This window comes from Hemiscyllium ocellatum, chromosome 37, assembly GCF_020745735.1.
Source record: "Hemiscyllium ocellatum isolate sHemOce1 chromosome 37, sHemOce1.pat.X.cur, whole genome shotgun sequence".
Lineage (NCBI taxonomy): Eukaryota > Metazoa > Chordata > Chondrichthyes > Orectolobiformes > Hemiscylliidae > Hemiscyllium > Hemiscyllium ocellatum.
In genome coordinates this window covers 28,612,501-28,635,516 of record NC_083437.1, presented here as the reverse complement: position 1 = coordinate 28,635,516, position 23,016 = coordinate 28,612,501, and the positions used below count along the sequence as shown (strand labels likewise).

The 23,016-nt window shown below is 40.6% G+C and overlaps 1 protein-coding gene across 2 annotated transcripts in view; it reads left to right on the top strand.

The window, feature by feature from the left end:
• LOC132833630 (dnaJ homolog subfamily C member 11) overlaps positions 1 to 9,839 on the top strand; it is a 47,509-nt gene extending 37,670 nt beyond the window's left edge. For both annotated transcript variants that reach the window (XM_060852041.1, XM_060852043.1), the window contains exons 11-16: positions 178 to 333; positions 2,340 to 2,409; positions 4,236 to 4,293; positions 5,420 to 5,562; positions 8,621 to 8,750; positions 9,712 to 9,839. In XM_060852041.1, the coding sequence (XP_060708024.1) occupies positions 178 to 333; positions 2,340 to 2,409; positions 4,236 to 4,293; positions 5,420 to 5,562; positions 8,621 to 8,750; positions 9,712 to 9,737 (583 nt within the window). In that variant the 3' untranslated portion in view covers positions 9,738 to 9,839. The remainder of the gene's footprint in view (positions 1 to 177; positions 334 to 2,339; positions 2,410 to 4,235; positions 4,294 to 5,419; positions 5,563 to 8,620; positions 8,751 to 9,711) is intronic.
• Positions 9,840 to 23,016: the final 13,177 nt, after the last annotated feature.

Genomic DNA, 23,016 nt, shown 5'->3' with positions numbered 1-23,016 from the left:
TGGGTGTCCAGCTGCTGAATCAGTATTTCATGAGCAAATAAAACTGCCGCAGTGCCTTATTATAATGCCTAAGGATTGTGTAGTGGACTGGAATCCTTTAATCAGTAGAATAACCTGTGTTCATGGTTTTTACTTTTCCTTCCTGAATTTTGTTTTTAAATCTTTCTTTTGCTCCAGGTTAAATCGAGCCAGCCAGACTTACTTCTTCCCTATTCATCTAACAGACCAACTCTTGCCCAGTGCCATCTTCTATGCTACCATTGGACCTCTAGTGTTCTATTTTGCCATGCACCGGCTTATCATCAAGCCCTACCTCAGAATGCAGAAAGAAAAGTGAGTGTGCTTTTGCCTGGCTGTCAAACTGTCTTGGTTTTTCTTCTCTATTCCTTCTGTATTTTTCATTCTCCACTTGCAGCTGATCAGTTGTTCATTCACGACAATGTACTACTACCTTCTTCTCTACTGAACCACAGAGAGCAGAAAGCCCCAGGCATCCAAAGAGGAAAAGCAAACTAATGCTATTTGATATTGAAATCCATTGTGCACTTAGAAATTTATGATGATTACTAAATACTCTGGTATAATCTAGTAAGAGAATGTGAGTACTATCTCAGTTTTTTGCAAACTGTCTTTTAGATTCTTGGATCAGTTAGGCACTATTTTAAGCCAGTGGCGTTGTTCTATTTATAAACTGTCTGATACCCTTGGTTTGACACTTGCCTGTAGCTGATCCAAAGTGTCCACTATTCAATTTCTAAATTTTCCAATGCAATCTGTTAGAACCTGGTGGATAGTCTGTTCTTGGATCTCTACCATTTAGTTTATATAAACAACACATTTTACCTGCAACTTTATCTTCAATCCATTGCACGAAGTATTTTAAATATTTTGCATGCAATCTTAATTATTATTCTCCAGATCAGATTTCTTTCCTAAATATGAATTTTCATTGCAATCTTTGCCATTGTAAATTTCCATGTCAATATTTCCCATTAAAGTTAGCTGTGACAGCTATCATGGTCCAGGCCACTGGGTGGCACAAGAGAAAGTTTCAGATGCCTCTCAACTCCACAACAATCTGGTAGAGAAATGTAGTTATCAATTGGCTGTCAGCAGCACTAGCTGAAATGAATTTGTTCTATTTCTGTGAGGTAATTTTTGCCAATGACCTTTATTAGACTGAAAATGGCTTGTCTCAGAAGCTCAGACTTGCTTAGTATTTAGATGAAAGATCACCTGAGAATATTTTTTCACAGAAAGGAAGACTTTGACACCAATAACATGTACGCCAAACTTTATTCTCATTGATTTACGAGGTTATAATTAAATCAGTATTATTACCTCCTAACTTCAGTATTGAATAAATTATATATCTAATTACCAAAATTGTAAAGATTTGAAATGATATAACTACGTAATTTAACTTTGTTTATTAACTGTGACGGTCCGTTTAGGTTTCCATCAAAGCTTAAGGAGATTGCAATAAATTAATAGAGTACACTATGTTGGTAAAATTTCATCTTCTGTATTGGAGCCATTCAAACTCAAATTAATGCCGACGGGGGGGGGGGGGGGGGTCCTTATACCTAGAGCCGTTGAGGCTGAGGGGTGACTTCATAGAGGTTTATAAAATTGTGATGGGCACAGATAAGGTGACTGGAAAAGGTCTTTTCCCTAGAGTGGGGAATTCAAAAACTAGGGGAATATTTTTGAGGTGAGAGAAGAAGATTTAAAAAGGGCACGAGGGGAAACTATTTTACGCAGAGAGTGATTCGTGTGTGGAATGAATTGCCGGGGAAGTAGTGGGTGCAGGTACAGTTACATTGTTTAGAAGACATTTGGATACGTTCATGAACAGGAAATATTTGGAGGGATATGGGCCAAATGCAGACAAATGGGATTAGTTTGGTTTGGGAACATGGTCAGCGTGGCCTAGGTGGACAAAGAGTCTGTTTCCATGCTGTATGACTTTATGGTTCTTAATGGCTACACGATACAGTAGGCTTGGGCTTTTGTTGCACAGTGGTAATGTCTCTACTCTTGAGCTAATTGGACCAAGTTCAACTCCCACTAACCCAAGAGATGAGGTATAATGAGTCCAAACAGGTTGATTTAAAAATAACTAAATCAATGAAACCCTGTTAGATTGCCCATAGCGAGTTTTGAGAAGATTTGTAGCTCAGGTTGTTTATTTTCAGCTGTTTTTCCCTGTATTTCTCCTACTTTGTTAGGAAATCCTTTTACTACCTTTTTTTTGTTTTACTGGGTGTAAAAATTTGATACTTCTGGCGGTCACTTAAATAATGTACTATTTTGTTTTGTGTGCATATACGTTACAGAGAATTAGAGAAACAAAGAGAAAGTTCATCGAGTACTATAGCATTGAAGAAGCAAGAGGCTGAGGCAGCGGTAAGTGCAATTGTTGAAACTAGGGGAGGAAATGGTATAAATCTCATATAATCTGAGAGAGGGATTACTGTTTTAAAATCAGAGTTCTCCACCCAAGATGATGGCGTGAGTCTGGAGCTCCCTTCCTAGAAAGGTGAAACAGAACTTTAAAGGCAGAGGTAGATCGATTCTGTTAAGGAAGGAGCTGAAAGATAGTTAGGGGTAGGTGGGAATGCTAATTTAATGTTACAATTAGATTAGCCGTGACCTTATTGAATTTGCAGAGCGAGCTCAAGGAGCTGAGTAGCCTAGTAGCTGAGATGACTGAGGAGCTCAGTCATCTGCTTATATGTGACAGCAACATTCTTCACAGTAGTTACTTAGGAATAAATGATCAGTCAACTCATATAACCTGTTGCACTGTTCACTAAGTTCGTGACTGACCTGTATCATAATTCTGCTGTGTTATCTTGGCTTCATGTCTCTAGATAACCTTAGCTAGCAAAAAAAACCCTAAAACTATTTATTGAGTTAGCTTCAACTACTTAGGTGGGAGAGAGTTTGACACTTTTACCATCTTTTACCTGAAGAAATGTCTCTTAACTTGCCTCCTCCTGGTTCTAGTTTTTGGCTTGGATCACATGGTTTCAGACTGCAGCTTTCATCCGAAAGCATGGATAGACTAATTAATAAAGTTAGATCACATGGGATTCAGGGTGAGCTTACCAATTGGATGCAAAATTCTCTTTACAGGAAGAGACAGGGTGGTGATGGAAGGTTGTTTTTGGTCTGGAGGCCTATAACTAGTGCTATTTCACAGGGATTGGTATTGGGTCCACTTTGTCATTTCTATAAATGCTTTGGATGAGAATATAGGAAACGTCAATAATTTTGCAGGTGATTCCAAAATTAGTGGTATAGTGGACAGCAAAGAAGGTTCTCTAAAATTACAAAGACATCTTGATCAATTTGGTCAATGGGTTAAGAAATGGCAGACAGAGTTTAATTTGGATAAATGTGAGGTATTGCATTTTGGTGAAACAAACAAGGGCAGGGTTTACACAATTAATGGTAAAGCCCTGGCTAGTGCTGTCGAACAGAGAGGTAAGGGTTCAGGCACATAATTCTTTGAAACTTGCATCACAGTAAACAGGGTGGTTCTGGGCGGCACGGTGGCACAGTGGTTAGCACTGCTGCCTCACAGCGCCAGAGACCGGGGTTCAATTCCTGCCTCAGGCGACTGACTGTGTGGAGTTTGCACGTTCTCCCCGTGTCTGCGTGGGTTTCCTCCGGGTGCTCCGGTTTCCTCCCACAGTCCAAAGATGTGCAGGTCAGGTGAATTGGCCATGCTAAATTGCCCGTAGTGTTAGGTAAGGGGTAAATGTAGGGGTATGGGTGGGTTGCGGTTCGGCGGGTCGGTGTGGGCTTGTTGGGCTGAAGGGCCTGTTTCCACACTGTAAGTAATCTAATCTAATCTCATCTAATCTAAAGAAGGCACTTGGCACACTTGCCCTCATTTTCTCAGACCTTTGAGTGTAGGAGTTGGGACATCTTGTTTGAGTTGTACAGTAACTTGATGAGGCCTCTTCTGAAGTAATGTGTGCGGTTCTGATTACCCTATTTAAGAAGGATCTTGTTATTCTGGAGAGAGTTCAGAAAAGATTTGCCAAGATGTTGTCAGGAATTGAGGATTTGAGTTGCAAACATTGGCCATGAGAAATTCACAAATGTTTATTTTCTGTATTGAGTAGGAAAGTTAATTCAATGCGTGTACATCGTTTAGAGTAGGGAGTAATCGATTAAAAGTACTAAGACTCTCTTTAATAGTTTTTACTTTTAATTTTAAGGTCCGGTTGATGCAGGAGTCTGTGAGGAGGATAATAGAAATAGAAGAGTCCAAACTAGGTCAGAACTTAATATTGCTTATCTGGATTTCAATTTCAATCATCTGTCAGTTATTTTTTTGCTGCATTTTCTTCTCACCCATTAATGCTGCATCAGCCAGCCACTGACTGTAAAATGGCCTGAGCTACAAAACCGTAGTGAAAAACATCAGAAAATCTATGAAAAATGAAATTCTTCCTCCGGATTAATGCAAAGCTGAGAGATTAATTTACTTTGTAATGTCTACCTGAGCAAAATAGTGAATAAGAGCTGAAACTGTGTTGCTGGAAAAGTGCAGCAGGTCAGGCAGCATCAAAAGAGCAGGAGAATCAACGTTTCGGGCATGAGCCCTTCTTATCCCTGAAGAAGGGCTCATGCCCGAAACGTCGATTCTCCTGCTCCTTGGATGCTGCCTGACCTGCGCTTTTCCAGCAACACATTTTCAACTCTGATCTCCAGCATCTGCAGTCCTCCCTTTCTCCCAAAATAGTGAATATCATGGCTGAAGATAATCAAAAAACGTAAGCCAGTTTGGACCCATATGTTCACGAAAGAGGAGGAGAAAAATCTGTGACTTATGCCTGTGGAGAAATTGCACTTCTCAACATCATCATCCTTAGATTCTGTATATGATGTGAGAAGATGATGATAGCCATGTTTCCAGTCTTCTCTATGTATCAGCCTTCTGCTAATATTTATGTAGTTTCAGAGAGAAATTCTCTCATCTGATCCATAGCCTCATCCTTCAAGAGTCTGTGACCCACATCTGAACATTCGAGGGGGTCCCTGAGTCCAATATTCACACAATCCTGGAATCCCTCTGTACTAAATGGCAAAGCGCAGATTGTGAATGGAAAGAAAGCCAAAGCTAATCAATAATTGCTATGGATGTTTCATATCTTGAATATTATAATTCAGATAAACCCAGACCAAATTAACAAATATGGCCACGCTGTGCCAGACCCTACAAAGACAGGAATCCACTGACCCCCAAGCTTCCATCACAATCCTTAAGAATCGTTCTGTTCATAAACTTCGTATTGAGAATCTCTGTTTTAGACTCCCACTGCTTTGTGCAGCAGTATTGGGCATGTCTGTATGAATATGATATTGCTGAATTTGTGTAAATATCTACTTGTCTCCTCAGGCTTAATTATTACCAATGCCTGGTATGGAAAGTTTGTGACTGACAGCAGTGGGAAGAATGAGAGGGCCAAGGTGATTGATGTGACCGTTCCTCTTCAGTGTCTGGTAAAGGAGTCAAAACTCATTCTTACTGAAGCCTGTAAGGTGAGGCTAAATATTTATTTGATAAAAAGTTGCCCATTGCATTGGTTTGCCAACACTGTATTGACTTCACTGCTCTCATTCTGGACCAAGAGAATTTTCTTTCCCCCTTTTGTTTTTTAACTACCTGCCGTACCCGCTTCCTCTTATTCAATCTCTCCTCGAGGTTTCTTCTGACTGGCTCCCAAGTGTATCTCAGCAGTGATCAAGAAGAAAAGCAAAGACATATTTGCATTTATGCAACCGTTTCACAGCCTCAACTTCCTGAAACACCTTACAGCCATTTAAGTACTTCTGAGGTGTTGTTACTATTGTAATTAAAGTAACACAGAAGCCAATTTATACAGACTAAGCTCCTACGAATAACAAAGTGACAATGATGCAATAATCTGTTTTAAGATATTGATTGGGAGATAATTATTGGCTAAGACACACATTAGCTAAGAAATGGGAGTAGAAATAGCTATTCAGTCTTTCAAACCTCCTTCAACTTTCAATGAGATCATGGTTGAAATCCCACATCAGCTCCTCTATCCTAACTTATTGACCAAAAATGTTTGGATCACAGTATTGAATATACTCATTAACTGGCATCACAGTACTCTGGGGCAGAGAATTCTGAAGGTTCCAATCTTTCGAGTGAAAGAATTTCCCTTTCTCTTATTCCTAAGTGACCGTCTAGTTATCCTGAATCTATGCCCCCAATTCAGGAGCAAAGGGGTCATTTTTTTGAACATCTACCCTGCCAAGTTGTCCTAGAATTTTATGCTTTTCAGTCAGATCACTTCTCATTCTTCTGACATTGGGAGAGCATGGGTCCACTCAACTCTGTTCTTATAGGGCAGCAGCCTCATCCCAAGAATCCATCCTAGTAATCCTTTGTTGCAATCCCTCTAAAGTAAGTACATCCTTTCTTCTGCAGTCTTCTGCTGTGATTTTACCAAAGTCATAATACTTGTATCAAGACTTTCTTATTCTTGTACGTTCTTCAATTCTTTTGCAGTAAAAGCTAACGTACAATTTGCCTTTCTAATGCGTTATCCTAGAATCCCTACAATATTGAAACAGGCTCTTCGGCCCAACAAGTCCACACCGACCCTTTGAAGAGCAACCCACCCAGATCCATTCCCCTACCCTATTACTCCACATTTTACCCCTGACTAATGCAACTAACCTACACCTCCCTGATGGCCAATTCACCTAATCTGCACATCTTTGGGTCGTGGGAAGAAACCAGAGCACCAGAGATCACTTTACTTCTGTGATTCAAGTGCAGAGGAATCCAAATTCTTATTACCAGCACTTTAATAATGCTTTATCTTTTGAAGCTATTCCTCTTTTCCATACTTCCCACCATTGTGGATAATTTCAGACTTATGGCAAAAGTCTAGTAATGTTGGAAAAGCACAGCAGGTCAGGCATTGTCCAAGGAGCAGGAAAATCGACATTTCGGGTAAAAGCCCTTCATCAGGAATGAATTTCATACTTATACTCTTTACATTCCATCTGCCAGTTCATATCCATCCACTTAGCCTGACTGTGTTCCTTTGCATACTCATTGCAAGCTCCTCAGTTTCTTTTCTCCCCTAACTTTGCATTGTCAGCAAACTTTTTTTGTATTACATTCAGTCCAGTCATCCAAATCTCGATCTAGATTGCTTGAGCTACTGCTCTTTACATTGATCCTCCCAACACAACATTAGTTACACGTTGCTATCTGGAAAACTGCCAGTCCATTTATACATCTCTTTTCTGTCTATTAGCCTATCTGAACTAACGTATTTTTCCCCAATCCCATGGACATAATCTTGTGCAGCAATTTCCTCTAGTGCCTTGCTGAATGCTTTCTGAAAATCCAAATATACTACATTTCTCTGGTTTCCCTTTACCTACTATTACAACTTCAAAAAGGTAAACCATGATTTCTTCCTATTCATAGTGATTTTCCCAAGTGCCCAGTTATTGCGTCCTGAATAATGGATTCTAGCATTTTTACTTATTACTAATGGCCTTTGATTCCCTCCTTTTTTTAAAATACCAAGGTTATATTTACACATTGTAAACCACTCCCCTACTCTTTGCAATAGTGCCATGGGATACTTTACATCCACCTGAGGCAACAGACAGGGCTTTAGTTTACAGCTTATCTGAGAGGTGGCATTTCAGTGGTGCTGCTGTTCCTAAGTGCTGCTTGCCTACAATATTTGCTCAAGTTTCTGGAGAGGGCCTGTAACGTGTAACCTGCTGACTTGAGGTGACTGCAAACTATTGAGTGCTATGATGTGGAAATTTGATCCAAGCAGTGATGTAACATCCCATACTATAATGTACAGCTCTTTCATTCTCTTTTCAAATCTCTCCACCTCTGTGCTCTGTCCTGGCCATCAAAAAGCTCCTTATAATATACCACTTGGTCAAAGTGTTTAGTCACTATGCTGCCAATTCATCCCCTTTACTCAGGAACCTTGAACATGGTTCATAATTCTTCGGGTAGTTTCTCAACATTGAACATAGATATGTTCTATTAAACAAAGAATGAACTTTAATTTAAAATGTTTTTGTGACCTTAATACATCTCAGAACATGTCTCGTACAATTGAAGTACAGTAATTGTTGCAATATAAGGAAACACGTAGTCCATTTGTGCACAGAACCTTTCACAAATAGCAATGCTGTTAATTCTGATATTGTTTAGGATAAATGTTGACCAGGTAACTTGGAGAACCTGCTCTAATACACCCAGCTAAAATAATCTCAATTTAATATTTCATCTGAGTACAGTATTTCCACATTACTGCACTGGTCTGTTAGTCCGAATTGTATAGTCAAATATTGCAACAGGGTTTGAGCCTGCAATTACTTGCCTCAAAGTTCAGTGTGCTGCCAGTTGAGTTAAGCTGCTACATGCCAGTGAGGTAAGTTAAAGTTCCAAAACAAAGGTGTAATTAAATGGGGAGAGCAAAGTTTGACCTGTTATAGTGTACATTGCCAGATTCTTCCTACTGAATTTGGTTGTGTGTTCCATTTGTATAATCATTCACAAACTATATGTTTATTACAGATTAGTGTACCAGGATTCTATGACCCATGTGTCGGAGAGGAAAAGAGCCTAAAAGTGATCTATTTGTTCCGAGGAGTTCTGCACCAGGTCATGACAGCAGATAACGAATCTCTCAGGATACCAAAGCAATGTGAGTTATATTCAAAGTTACGTCCAGGCCATCCCTGTTGGCCATCAATTTGTTAATAAATGAGAACGTGAAGTGGCTCTTGCAGGAAAAATAACTAAGTTAAACAGACACTAGTCCATCAATGAGTGCAGGAGATTGAGAGACCTGTATTTTGAGAACTTGCGGGCTCATTTACACCACATTGATTGTCAGGGGAAATTGGCGGAAATGGTTAATGTTTGACACTTGTGTGGGAAATGAGTTACTTTCCTGTTTAAAGCCCAAGCCTGAACTTTCTGTAGGTTAGATTGCATTTGTATATTGACTGCTACATTATCTGAAGAGTTGCAAATGGAAATCAAAGCTAAACATAATTTTGGGGGAATGAAATTTATTTTGCAAGGCGTCATGCAAGCACCTAAATAGAAAGGACCGTTAATATGAATTCAAGCAAGGTTCAATTGAATAAAGGTTTAATTGTCTTGCTATATTTTTATCCACCCCAAGCCCAAGGTATTACTGACCATATCACTTCAGAAAGTTCTTGGAAATGTTCCATATTAATGACTGAAATGTAAAATTTCAGTGGAGAAGGTAACTGTATGGAAGTGAAAATTGTATCTAGAGAACTGGGAATAGGAGCTCGCCATGCCATCATCTCCATTGTCTCCCAACCCACACAGAATATATCTGGTGCAATCAGCATTTTTGTCCAATTTAAAAGTTTGTTACTGCTGCACACTGGGATTTTGTTTGCTTTCAGTGATTTTGCCTTTATGAAAGTGATGGAAATTTTGGATTTATTTGAACCTTAAGTTAAATCTGAAAATGTAACCCATTAACTTTCAGTTGAAGTTCTTCACTAATAAAGCTGTCTCATCAGCTTCTTTATTTTGAAGATGCTACTAGATTTGGTTATTCCTGCTCATTGATGAGTTATCCGTTACTGCAAAATAACTGTTACCTCTGATTCCCTCCACAGCACACAGGATTGACACAGATGGCTGAGGAGAAAGTGATTTGCAGGCTGTGATGAGAAGTTGAACCCGAACAGAGACCAGCTGCTAAAAATCTTTAGTGTCCCATAAATTAAAGAGAGTGCACATATAATTATTTTTATGTATGTAGAATTTTTTTGGTTCTTTTCAATGTACAAAGATTTAAAAACTGCTTTTACAGATCACTAAATAGCAACATCCGGTTGTGGGTTTCTCCGTGTCATCTGTCACAGAATGCTGTAACAATTTGAAGTATGGGATTCAGACCTTTTGTCAGTGATTCCTGTACCCTGGAAGAAAATTCCATTTTATGAAGTCTATTTGATGTATAAAGAAAATTAAAATTAAAACCAGACGCTATTACCATAATAAACCTTGCTCTTGAATAGAAATCCCCTCCTTCCTTATCCCTATCCCTGCAAATTACTACTTCTGTAAACTGAAACTCTCATCCCACCTATATTGTTTATGCACCAGCTCAGGTCTTGCATATTGACTCCAATATGCTGTATCTTCACTAGAAATCTCTCTTTTTTTATCACCTCACTTCTCTCCTTCCATCAAATCTCTTGCTATGTTTGTGTTACTGCTGGGCTACCTTTTCCCATTTATGTGGCATTTATATAAATATCAATCAACGCAATAGGAGTGCAGCATGAGAATATCAAACTTTTTGCTGGTTCAAACTTTAAGAACTGTTCAGGATATGGTTCAATATCATAATAGCAATCACAATTGAACTATAGGTACTGACAAAGTTAGATTTGCCAATGGCTTTATCTCACATGCTGGCATTGGGAAAGACTGACCATAATAATTATCTATCTTTGCAATGTGTTCTAAATAGAAAAAAATCAGCAGCACAAAACTATGAAGGTATGGATTCTCAGGATCTATGTATCTATAAGAGCCTGGAGTATTTTCAGTCATGCAATTTTCAACATATACAGATAGAGCTTATTCTTGGTGCTGCTCAGTAAATCTGCATCACATTGAAGCAACTGACACGAAAAGCACACTCCTGAAAGCAGTCCTTCTGTGAGCATGTCAACTCACTACACTACACTAAACTATACTATACCATACTAGCTGCTCGAAGGTGAAAGTGAGGACTGCAGATGCTGGAGACCAGAGACAAGATTAGAGTGGTGCTGGAAAAGCACAGCAGGTCAGGCAGCATCCGAGGAGTAGGAAAATCAACTTTACGGACAGGAGCCCTTCCTGCTGAAGGGACCACTCTAACGTATACCTATGCTGCTTATAATGAAGGTTGTTGCCACAAATCTCTAAACATCTAATAGGGTCTGCTTGATTCATATGGCCAAGAAAAAAACACTTTCTGGTCTAATTAGAAATCTAGTTACTACAATACAAATTTGCAACTAGTTACTTGTTCAATTCATGTGATAGATATTGTTGCAGAAACTTTGAGGATCAGACATTGGGTGATGAGACGGCGGAGGCCTAGTGCTATTATTACAAGACTATTAATCCAGAAACTTAGCATATGTTCTGGGGCAAACAAACCGAAAGAATTGCAGATGCCTGAAATACAAAACAAAACAAATTGCTGGAAAACCTCAGCATCTGTGAAGAGAAATCAGAGTTAATGTTTCCCAGTCCAGTGATCCTTCTTCAGAACTGATGTAGCTAGGAACAAATTTTTTATTTCAAATATAGAGTGGAGGAAGGGGATAAGGGGTAAACAGTAGGTAGAGATAGAGCCCAAACAGAAAGAAGAACAGTTGGACAGACAAAAAATGAATAATGAGTACCCTCGGAGAATGAATGACTGCTAATGGGGAGGATTAGTGGCTAACAATGGGTTGTATGTAATAACAGAATATGTGATATCAAAGCCCGATGTGTGGGGGTTGGGGTAAGGACTTAGGAGAAGGTGCCTTGAGCGCTGAAATTGTGAAATTTGATATTGAGTCCAGAAGGTTAGACCTCATGCAGGTAATGAGATGCTGTACTTCCAGCTTGTGCTGAACTATGCTGGAGCACTGCAACAGATCTGAGTCAGAGATGTTGGCCAGGGAACAAGGAGGTGTATTGAAGTGGCAGGCAACTCTACAGCCTTCTGGATTCAATATCAAGTTCAACAATTTTAGAGCTTGAGGCACCTTTTTCCTTGTCCTTACCCAAACCCCCACATCTTTTTTCTAAATAAAGCACCTTGAAATGAACATACTACTTCAAATAAGCTCTGACCAATGAGATGTAGCACCGCTTACTTGTTTTATACTCTATCTCTATTTATAAACCCAAGGATCCTATAAATCTTCATAACAACTCTTTCAGTTTGCCTGGCCACCTTTGGAGAATCATGCAGTTGAACTCCATGTTTCCTCTGCTCCTGTACTCCCCTCAAGGTTGTGCCTTTGAGCTTGTATTGTCTGTCTATGTTAATTCTTCCGAAATGCAAGTTAAAGACAAAATACAAAGGTAGTAGTCCAGAATTGCAATACAAGTAATAGTAGAGTGTGACAGGAAGGGAACAGAATATCAAAACACAATAGTGCATAGACTACTATGACCAGAATCGGGACGAATGGTTTTAAACTACAGAAATAGAGAAGATTTTCAGGTGAAGAGATATGTCCAAATCCAAATAGAAACGTTGAGATAATAGTGATGCCTATCAATGTGGGTAAGTACATGCTGATGGGACCAGAAGCAGCAGAGTTTAGTGGCAATAGTGCCTCCAAGAACTGTCGTAAAAATAAAATTGAAGCTGCTTTGTCTGGATGTGCAGAGAATCTGAAATAAGACAGATGAACCTATGGAAAAAAAAGAGAAAGTTATGGTTTAGATCTAATTGCCATCACTAGATGTAAGAACAAAGTGACCAAAGATGGGAAACAAATATTCCAGTGTACGCAACATTTCAAAATGACTGGCAGAATGGAAAAAGAGGTTGTGTAAGCCTAATAATAAAGGATGGAGATTAATGGAAAAGAATATTGGTTCAGAAAATGAGGAAGCAGAATCATTATGAATGGGGATTAAAAATAGCAAGACTCAGAAAACACTGGTGGGAGTAGTTTATTTTCCAACAACAGTAGTTATGCATTGGACAGTGCATTAAACAAAAAATTATCACAGCTTGTAAAGGTAATGTAGCAGTTATGGGAGAATTTAATCTTTATATTTTATTTTTAATTTGTTAATGGAATGTGGGCATTGAGCTGGTCCAGCATTTATTGCTCATCTCTAGTTGCACTTGAACTGAGTGGCTTACGAGGTCTTTGCAGAGGACAGTTGAGAGTCAACTACATTGCTGTGGGCCTAGAATCACACATAGCTAGACCAGGTGAGGATGACAGTATCACAATTATTATGGGTGCAGAAGGAGGCCATTTGGCTCATCATGCCTGCACCGGTTCTACTATCTAGTTGGTCTGTATTATCTAATGCCAATCTCCTGCCTGTTCCCATCTTCCCACATGCCATTTCTATCCAAAGAAAAATCCAATGCCCTCTTGAATGTCTCAACTGAACCTACTCCAGCCAGTGCATTCCATACTTTTAACAACTGTGTGAAATGTTTTTCTCACATCAGTCTTGTTTGCACATCACTTGAAATCTTTGTCCTCTTGTTATTGTTGTGAATGTGGGGAAGAAAATAAATCAGGAGATAGAAAAGGCATGTAAGAAAGGTATTATTACAATAATTATGGGGCTTTGAATTCATATTGAGTCATCAGTGGACTGGTAAGATGGATACAGAACTGACTTACCCATGAGGACAGAGGGTCATGGTGGAAGAGTTTTTTTCCTGACTAGAGATTTGTGACCAGTGGTGTTTGCAGGAATCAATGCTGGAACCCTGTTGTAAAACATATAAGTGATTTGCGGAGGATTTAGAGGGATATGGGCCAAATGCTGGCAGATGGAACATAGTCGGTGTGGAGTAGTTGGACCAAAGAGTCTGCTTCTATGCTGTGTGAATCTATGAACCACAGTCTCTGGTTTTTCACTGCCCTAAAAAAAGCTAATCTCATCTTGATTCTGGCACCAAGAAGGCAACATACAATCCTGAAGTCATGTCTACAGCTAAATAAACACCCCAGTCAAATCACCTACTCCTATTGCCTTTGCAGTCCTCATCTGGGCAGCTGAACCTCTTGTGGTGTCGCAAGGTTAGCTCTTGTTGCATTCCTCTGATTGCCATTACCCACACTAGCATCCAGGGTGAAAACCTATTAGAGACATATAGATTCATGGCATTCCAATAGTACGTGTCTGATCTTCTTAAACTGCTGAGCATTTATCTGTTCCTTTTTTGCCTGGTTACTCTAAATCTGCAACGTGACCATTTTGTTAAACACACTATTCACATATGCTCCAGAGATTCTACGTCTACTTGAGATCAAAAATCTAGAGCTCAAATTCTTGCTGGAATCACTTCCTGTACATGTAACTGTCTAGACCACATTGAAACTTCCACAACTCCCCCCATGACAAGGATAGGCATTCCACACAGTTGAGTTATCCTGTCTTGCCTTAAGCTTACTTTCAGACAATTTAATTAAATTGGAGACAAGAAGTAGATCAGATTATTGATGGGCACATCTCAAAAGGAGTTTGGTAAACACTTTAAAATACTTGAGAAAGTGTTAACTTTTAGAATATTCTCGGATGTCCACGAGAGAATACAATTCGCATCTAACCCACACCACAGAGCCTGGTGTTGCTCTTATTGTATACCAATGTTTTAGTCACTATGCAACTATTTAGAAAGAAGAATCATTACATTTTAAACAATTCTCCTTCAACTGCAGATTCTTTTATTATAAATAACTACATTTGGAAACAAAGCTCCCTCTAGTCTCATGAATACCAAAGACCCAATCCAATATAAATCATTTGCAGTCTTTCATGAGGGAATAACCTGCCACTACTCATTGTCTAGATTCACATGTGGAGACTGGAGATTTGGGTCAGTCACCTGAGACCATTGATTAATTTGAACTGAGTCCAATTTAGAAAGAAAATGTTCAAGCCTGGGTCTTAATGGCATCTATTCAATCAGCAATGAGGGGGAGGAGGATTTGTCACTCAGGCGGATCTTTACTAGTTTTTCTTTTCCATCCATGTGTGTGATTGTAGCAGCCTTTGGGCCTGATGGATTCACCCATTGATCCGGGCTTCAATACTGACCACATATAAGAAATTCTCAACATAAAGAGAGACTCATATTCCTAATGTAAAGTCAAACACATAAATGCCTTGTATAGATGTATGGATTGTTTTGTGCCAAAACTCCCTGAGTAACTAAATTATTCACTAGCTCCCTAAAGCACACATGAAAACAAAGACAAACTAACAAACAGATCCCTACAATTCCTGGCACAAACTGAACCTAAGTTTTTAGATTAGACTTACAGTGTGGAAACAGGCCCTTCGGCCCAACAAGTCCACACCGACCCGCCGAAGCGCAACCCACCCATACCCCTACATTTATCCCTTACCTAACACTACGGGCAATTTAGCTTGGCCAATTCACCTGACCCGCACATCTTTGGACTGTGGGAGGAAACCGGAGCACCCGGAGGAAACCCACGCAGACACGGGGAGAACGTGCAAACTCCACACAGTCAGTCGCCTGAGTCGGGAATTGAACCCGGGTCTACAGGCGCTGTGAGGCAGCAGTGCTAACCACTGTGCCACAGTGACCTGCATTGACTGACTCCAAAGTTATTGTCCCTGGAATGTGCAAACTCCTCAGAAAAGCCAGTAGATTAATACCAATCATAATATCTGACAAGGACCCTGTAGGTTTTGCTTAAACTATTAAACTATTCAATAAGATGATAACTGGAATAAATAGTTGCTTCCATTCTTTGTAATACTGCAAGAAGTCCTTTGACTAAATTAAGTTTCAATCTTTTACTGTTTATTCCTGTTGAATTCAGTCACAGTATGTAGATGTCACTGGCAAGGGCAACGTTTATTTTAGGAGCTCTAAATGGCCTCAACAAGATCGTGATGAGCCTCTTTCATGAACCACTGTAATCTACAGAGTCAATGTGGCAAAAGGAAGAGGAAGTTTGACCCATTGAATCTGGATGATTTTCTATTAAGCAATCCAATCATTCCCAATCCCTGCTGTATCCCAGTCGCCCTGCAGGTTTATTTCCCTCAGGCAGCGAGTTCTGGGCTATTAGCACTTATTACTTCAAAAAGGTTTTTCTCAGATCCCACCTGCATCTCTTGCCAAAAACTCTCACGCTGTGTCCCTCGGTCCTTATACCATTAGCTAATTGTAACAACTTTAACTTGATTACTTTATCAAAACACTTCTATCAAATTTTGTTCAATGTCCTACACTCCAAAAACAACCCAGCTTCTCCAAATGAACCTTGCATCTCAAATTCCTCATCCCTGGAGATATTCTGTTCAATCCTTTCTGCACATTCTCAAAACGCATCTCATCCTCTCTTCTGTTGAAGGTACTCCCAATATGCTCAGCATACTGTTTTAACACAGAAACAATGAGGAAGCACAAAAATATGATTTCAAGTTTGGATGTTGTGCAACTTGGAAATGGAGTTGTTCCAATGTGCCTGTTCTCCTTACCTTTCTAAGGAACTGGATTAGGTGCTAGGCAAGTTTGCTACTTCAGCCTGGATCACCATGAATCTCTTGAATGTTAGAACTGCATTCATCCAAACAACTGGAGATTATTCCATCACAGTCTTGACCTGTGCCTTGTAGATAATGGAAAAGATTGGAGGAATCAAGAGTTGCTATAGACTACACTGTGGTAAAAACAATGACAGCAGATGCTGGAAACCAGATTCTGGATCAGTGGTGCTGGAAGAGCACAGCAGTTCAGGCAGCATCCAATGAGCAGCGAAATCGACGTTTTGGGCAAAAGCCCTTCATCAGCCCTTCCAGCACCATAGACTACACTGTCCCTGACCTGCTCTTGTAGCCAGAGTATTTACTTGGCTGGTCCCATTCAGTTTCTGGTCAACAATGACCTTCCAGAATGGTATTGAGGGCTCCAGCATTGGTGTTATTATTGAGAATGAAGGGGAAAAGATTATAGATTTTTTTTATAGTTACAATTAGATAGTGATACATATCATATATATGAGGTAGCTAATGGAGGGACTTAGGTATTGCTGGCTGGCCAGCATTGATAGCCTGGATGGGTGCAGCTCCAACAAAACTCAAGAAGATTGACATCATCCAGGACAAAGCAACCCGCTTGATTGGCACCACAGCTACAAACATTCCATCACACTCCTGACTTGTGCCTTGTAGATGGTAGATAGACTTTGGGGTGTCAGGATGTGAGTTACTCGCCACAATATCCCTAGTCTCTGACCTGCTCCTGTAGCCACTGTGTTTATGTGGTGAACCCAGTTGAGTTTCTGGTCAATAGTAACCCCAAGGGTGTTGACAGTGGGGGATTCATTGATCGTAATACTGTTGAATGTCAAGGGGCAGTGGTTGGAGTGTCTCTTATTGGTGATGGTCATTGTCTGGCATTTGTGTGGTGCGAATGTTACTTGCCATTTGTCAGTCCAAGTCTGAATATTGTCCAGATCTTGTTGCATGTGAGCACAGACTGCTTCAGTATCTGAGGAGGTGTGAATGGTGCTGAACACTGCAATCAGCAGCAAACATCCCGACTTCTGACCTAATGACAGAGGGAAGGTCTTTGATGAAACAGCTGAAGATTGTTGGGCCTAGGACGCAACCCTGAGGGACTCCTACAGAGATATCCTGGAGCTGAGATGACTGACTTCCAACAACCACTAACATCTTCCTTTGTACCAGGTAGGACCTTAACCAGCGGAGTGTTTGCTCCCTGATACCCATTGATTCCAGTTTTGCCAGGGCAAACCTGAACACAAAGGTAATCAAAAATTTTAAATTTGATGTTTTTGGGTACCAGGAACCGATGTAGATCAGTTGCCATATAGCTGGGAGCTAAGTAGAACTGTGAGTGAGGACATGGACAGCAGTTATAGGTAATGTCAAGCTTGTGGAGGTTGGAAGATGGTTAGGTAATCATGAACGCATTGGAATAGTCAAGGCTATTAACAACAAAAGCTTACTGAGGATTTCAGTTACAGATGAATTCAGGTAAAAGATGGATGATAATATGGCGATAGAAATAAGTGATGTTTGATGGAGAGGAAATGAAATTAAGAGTTCAGTTCAGGAGAAAATAGAGCCCTGATATTGCTAGCTATCTGTCAAGATCAGAGTGGTGCTGAGAAAGCACAGCAGCATCCGAGGAGCAGGAAAATCGACGTTTCGGGCAAAAACCCTTCCCGCTCCTCAGATGCTGCCTGACCTGCTGTGCTTTTCCAGCACCACTCTAATCTTGACTCAAATCTCCAGCATCTGCAGTACCCACTTCTGCCTCATTGCTGGCTATCTGATTCAGCTGGACATAGTGGCCTGTCAGAAATATCTCTGTTGATTACATCAGTCAAAACTTGCTGTTTCATTCTCATTAGATGTTTGAACTCTTCTTGTTTTAAGATAGTAGGAGCCACTGAACCTGTGTACACTGCACAAGCTGTTCAAATGCATTAGCAGAGCCTCACTCTCTTTTTAATATAGAAGGCAAATTCATGTTGAAATTTCAATTATTTATAATTGTAATGAGACATAATATTTTAGTTCCATTCCTGAAGAAGGGCTTATTCCCAAAACGTCGATTCCCCTGCTCCTTGGATGCTGCCTGACCTGCTGAGCTTTTCCAGCAACACATTTTCAGCCATAATATTTTAGTGAAAAAATGCGAAGAAGGACTTCCATCTATCAGTACAGATCAAAGTATGAATCAGAAGAATAACAATGATTACAGTGCAAATGCTGCTGGAAACAATAGCTGTTAGTTGAATACTTTACAAAGTGTGATTTTCTGGAATTGTGCGTGAAATTCTCAATTTGCACTCTTGATACTCTTGTTGTAATTGTTGATGAATAAGGAAAGGATGACGGAAATTATCATTGCTACACCACAATAAGACACATTTTTTACATAAAAGGAAACTGAACTCTAAACATTTGCAAGTGTTCAGAGGGGAGACTGCTTCAGTTTGAATTGTCAGATGCTGCCTGTAAATCCTCAGGTTAAAAGGAAGAAGGAAGGGTCCTTCTCAGGATAACAGCAAGTGACCAGTGGTTTCGCAAGGGTCAGTGTTGGGATCATAACTTTTCACTTTATACATTAACCTAGATGAAGGAACTGAAGGCATTCTGGCTAAATTTGCAGATGATACAAAGAGAGGTGGAGTGTCAGGTAGTATTGAGGAGGCAGGGAGGCTGCATAAGGATTTGGACAGGTTAGGAGAGTGGGCAAAGAAGTGGCAGATGGAGTACAATGTGGGAAAGTGTGAGGTCATGCACTTTGGTAGGAAGAATAGAGGCATGGACTATTTTCTAAATGGGGAGAAAATTCTGAAATCTGAAGAGTAAAGCAACTTGGGAGTCCTAGTCTCTTTAAGTAAACTTGCAGGTTTATTTGGTACTTAGGAAAGCAAATACAATGTTGGCATTTATTTCGAGAGGACAAGAATATGAAATCAGGGATGTATTTCTAAGGCTTTATAAGGCTCTGATCAGACCACATGTAGAATGTTGTGAGCAATTTGAGCCCTATCTCTCAGGAAGGATGTATGGGCCCTGAAGTGGGTCCAGAGAAGGTTCATGAGGATGATCCCAGGAATGAAAGACTTAACATATAAGGAACATTTGAGGACTCTGGGTCTATGCCCGGTGGAATTTAGAAGGATGAGGGGGATCTAACTGAAACTTACAGAATACTGAACAGACTGGACAGATTGGGCATTGGGAAAATGTTTCCATTAACAGAAAAGCTTAGGACCTGAAGGAAGCGTTGGAAGATTTTAGCAGTAGGGAGAGGCTGAACAGGCTGGGGCTATTTTCCCCGAAGCAGCGGAGGCTGAGGGGTGACCTTATAGAGGTTTATAAAATCATGAGGGCATGGATAGGATAAATAGACAAATTCTTTTTCCTGGGGTAGGGGGAGTCCAGAACTAGAGGGCATAGGTTTAGGGTGAGAGGGGAAAAATTCAAAAGGGACCTAAGGGGCAACCTTTTCACGCAAATGGTAGTACGTGTATGAAATGAGCTGCCAGGAAGTGGTGGAGGCTGGTACAATTGCAACATTTAAAAGGCATATGGATGGGTATCTGAATAGGAAAGGTTTAGAGGAATATGGGCCAAGAGACGGGAAGTGGGGCTAGATTAGGCTGGGGTATCTGGTCGGCATGGACAAGTTGGTCCAAAGATCTAATTCCTATGACTCAATGGCTATACCAGCCTTAAAGTAAAGAGAAGACCCTTTAGAACAGTGATTGGGAGAAACTTCTTCAGCCAGAGAATCTAAGGAATTCATTGGCACAGAAGGCTGTGGAGGCCAGCTCATTGTGAATATTGAAGATGGAGGTAGATAGGTTATTGATTGTCAAGGGGATCAAAATAGGAGAATGGGGTTGAGAAACTTATCAGTCATGATTGAATGTTGGAGCAGACTCAATGGGCCAAATGGCTTTATTTCTTCTCCTATTTGTTATTCTCTTATGGTCTTAAAGAGGTAGGATACTAATGTAAGGGAATGGGGTCTGGGTGGGTTACTCTTCAGAGGGTCAGTGTGAACTTGTTGGGCCGAAGGACCTGTTTCCACACTGTAGGAATTCGTATTCTCTAACATAATATACCATATTTCTTTCACTAGATGTTCTTAACATTAAGTACAATCACGGATGGACGCTCTAAGACTGGTTAATTCTCCTAAAAACTACCCTTTATATCCTCATGAGTCTGATGTTGGCCATGTCTGACCCATCTCCCATACTTCTTCCCTCCCACAACACTGATAGGGACCACTGGTCCTCACATATCACCCCACCAGCATCCACATCAAAAGATGATCTACTGCCATTTCTGCCACCTCCAGCAGGATGTCACAACACCATATTCCCTTCCCCTCTCTGTCAGCATTCCACAGGGATCTTTTCCTATGGGAAATTCTGGTCCACTCCTCTTCCACTCCCAACGCGAGCCCTACAGACCACAGCACCTTCACATGTAATCGGAGAAGATTTAACACATGCCCACTCCCTCCTCACTATCCAAGGCCCCAGACACACCTTTCAGATGAAGCAGCGCTTTACCTGCACTTCACTCAATCTGAGCTGTTGTATTCACTGCCCACAATGTGGTATCCTCTACATGGGGTGACTAAATGCATCTGGGTGACCACTTTGTAGAATGCCTACATCCTGCCTGCAAAAATTTTCTTGAGCTTCCTGTTGCCTGCCACGTCAACGCACCATCATGTTCCATGGCCAACATCTCTGTCTTGGGCTTGCTACAGTGGTCCAGCGAAGCTCAGTGCAAGCTGGAGGAACAACAGCACATTTTCCATTTGGCGCCCTTGCAGCCTTCAGGGCTCAATATCAAGTTCAATAATTTTAAGGCTTGAGCATCTTCTCCCATGTCCTTACCCCAACCCCTACACACCAGACCTTGTCATCACTTGGACTGCTACCATAAACAATCCATTGTCAGCTGCTAATAGTCCCCATTAGCTGCTATCGATTCCCCCAGGCTGACCTTTACTCATTCCTTTGTCTGTTGTTCTCTCTCTCTGGGGTCAGCTAAATATATGGATAGTAAACATACAGAACTGTATATATGAATGATTAATTCCGATCTCTGTATGTAAAGAAATGCAAGGTGCGCCTGTGAATGGCACCACCAATTATACAGATCATCAAAATATTTTATGAATAAAGTATATTTTTGAAATAAAAAAATTTTAGAGGAAACAGGGCAACTTGATGTGTTGGATTAAAAACTCCTGCTTCCCCATCCGCACCTATCATTTACTCTGCTCCCTCCCCCACTCCATCGTCAGCACATATACCAACATTTTCCTGGCTACTATCAGTTCTGAAGAAGGGTCACTGGACTCGTAATGTTAACTCTGCTTTTTCTTCACAGCTGCTTCCAGACCTGCTGAGTTTTCCAAGCAATTTCTGTTTCTGATTTCCAGCATCTGCAGTTATTTGGGTTTTTTTTTTGTTTAGTAAATACGCATCACTACTTTAGCTACATATTGTTAAAACAAAGAACATTCACTTGGGAATTCTCTGCAGAACTGTGCTCATATTGAGACCTTATGGGACATACACCATTTTGGTTAGATCCTCCCTGGAATAATCCTTTACATCCTAATGGACAAAGCTTATCTTGTGATGTTAGTTAACCCTTCCTGGCACAAACAGTTTTATACAACACCAATTTGTTGTTTAAGAACATTTAACATAAATTCCTTGCTTTTGTACTTTATGAGGAAAACGTTCATCCCAAACCACAAGTGTGTTCGCATCAGGTAAAGTGTAAAAATATCTAAAATCTTAAATCCAGAACAACCTTCCCATTTCCAGGCTGCACAGGAGATATGACATGTGCAAGTAACCTGCTCCCTGAAAATTTACATGTTTAAATGAGGGTGTTGTCTCAGGTTCTTCACTCTGAGTAACCAGTGGTTCCTGAGGCTCAGAGCCTGCTGCTAAATTAAGAGGTTGGGTGGAAGGACTATGTTTTATTCAGCACTGCTTGTGCAGCTGGGGAAGCAGGAGTTTTAATCCAACACATCAAGTTGCCCTGTTTCCTCTAACATTTTTTTATTTCAAAAATACACTTTATTCATAAAATATTTTGATGATCTGTACAATAGGTGGTGCCATTCACAGGCATTTCTTTACATACAGAGATCGGAATTAATCATTCATATATACAGGTCTGTATGTTTTATCCATATATTTAGCTGAGGCTACAGCGGAGCCCACTTACTGAGTGGGCCCTCTGTTCTTCTTTGGCAGGCAGATGTTATATGGTGGTCTTTCCCCACCACACCTTGGCAGCAGCTGCCCCAAGCTTCAACACATCCCCCAACACATAGTCTTGGGCCTTGGAATGTGCCAGTCTGCAACACTCAGTCGGGGTCAGCTCCTTCAGCTGGAAGATCAACAGGTTTCGGACAGATCAAAGAGTGTCTTTGACTGAGTTGATGATCCCCCAGGCACAGCTGATGTTCGTCTGGGTGTGTGTCCCAGGGAACAGTCTGTAAAGCATGGATTCTGGATCACTGGTGCTGGAAGAGCACAGCAGTTCAGGCAGCATCCAACAAGCAGCGAAATCGACGTTTCGGGCAAAAGCCCTTCATCAGGAATAAAAGCTTTTCTTTAGGTAATAGGCCTGCGCGGGGTGTCCAGGTGGAT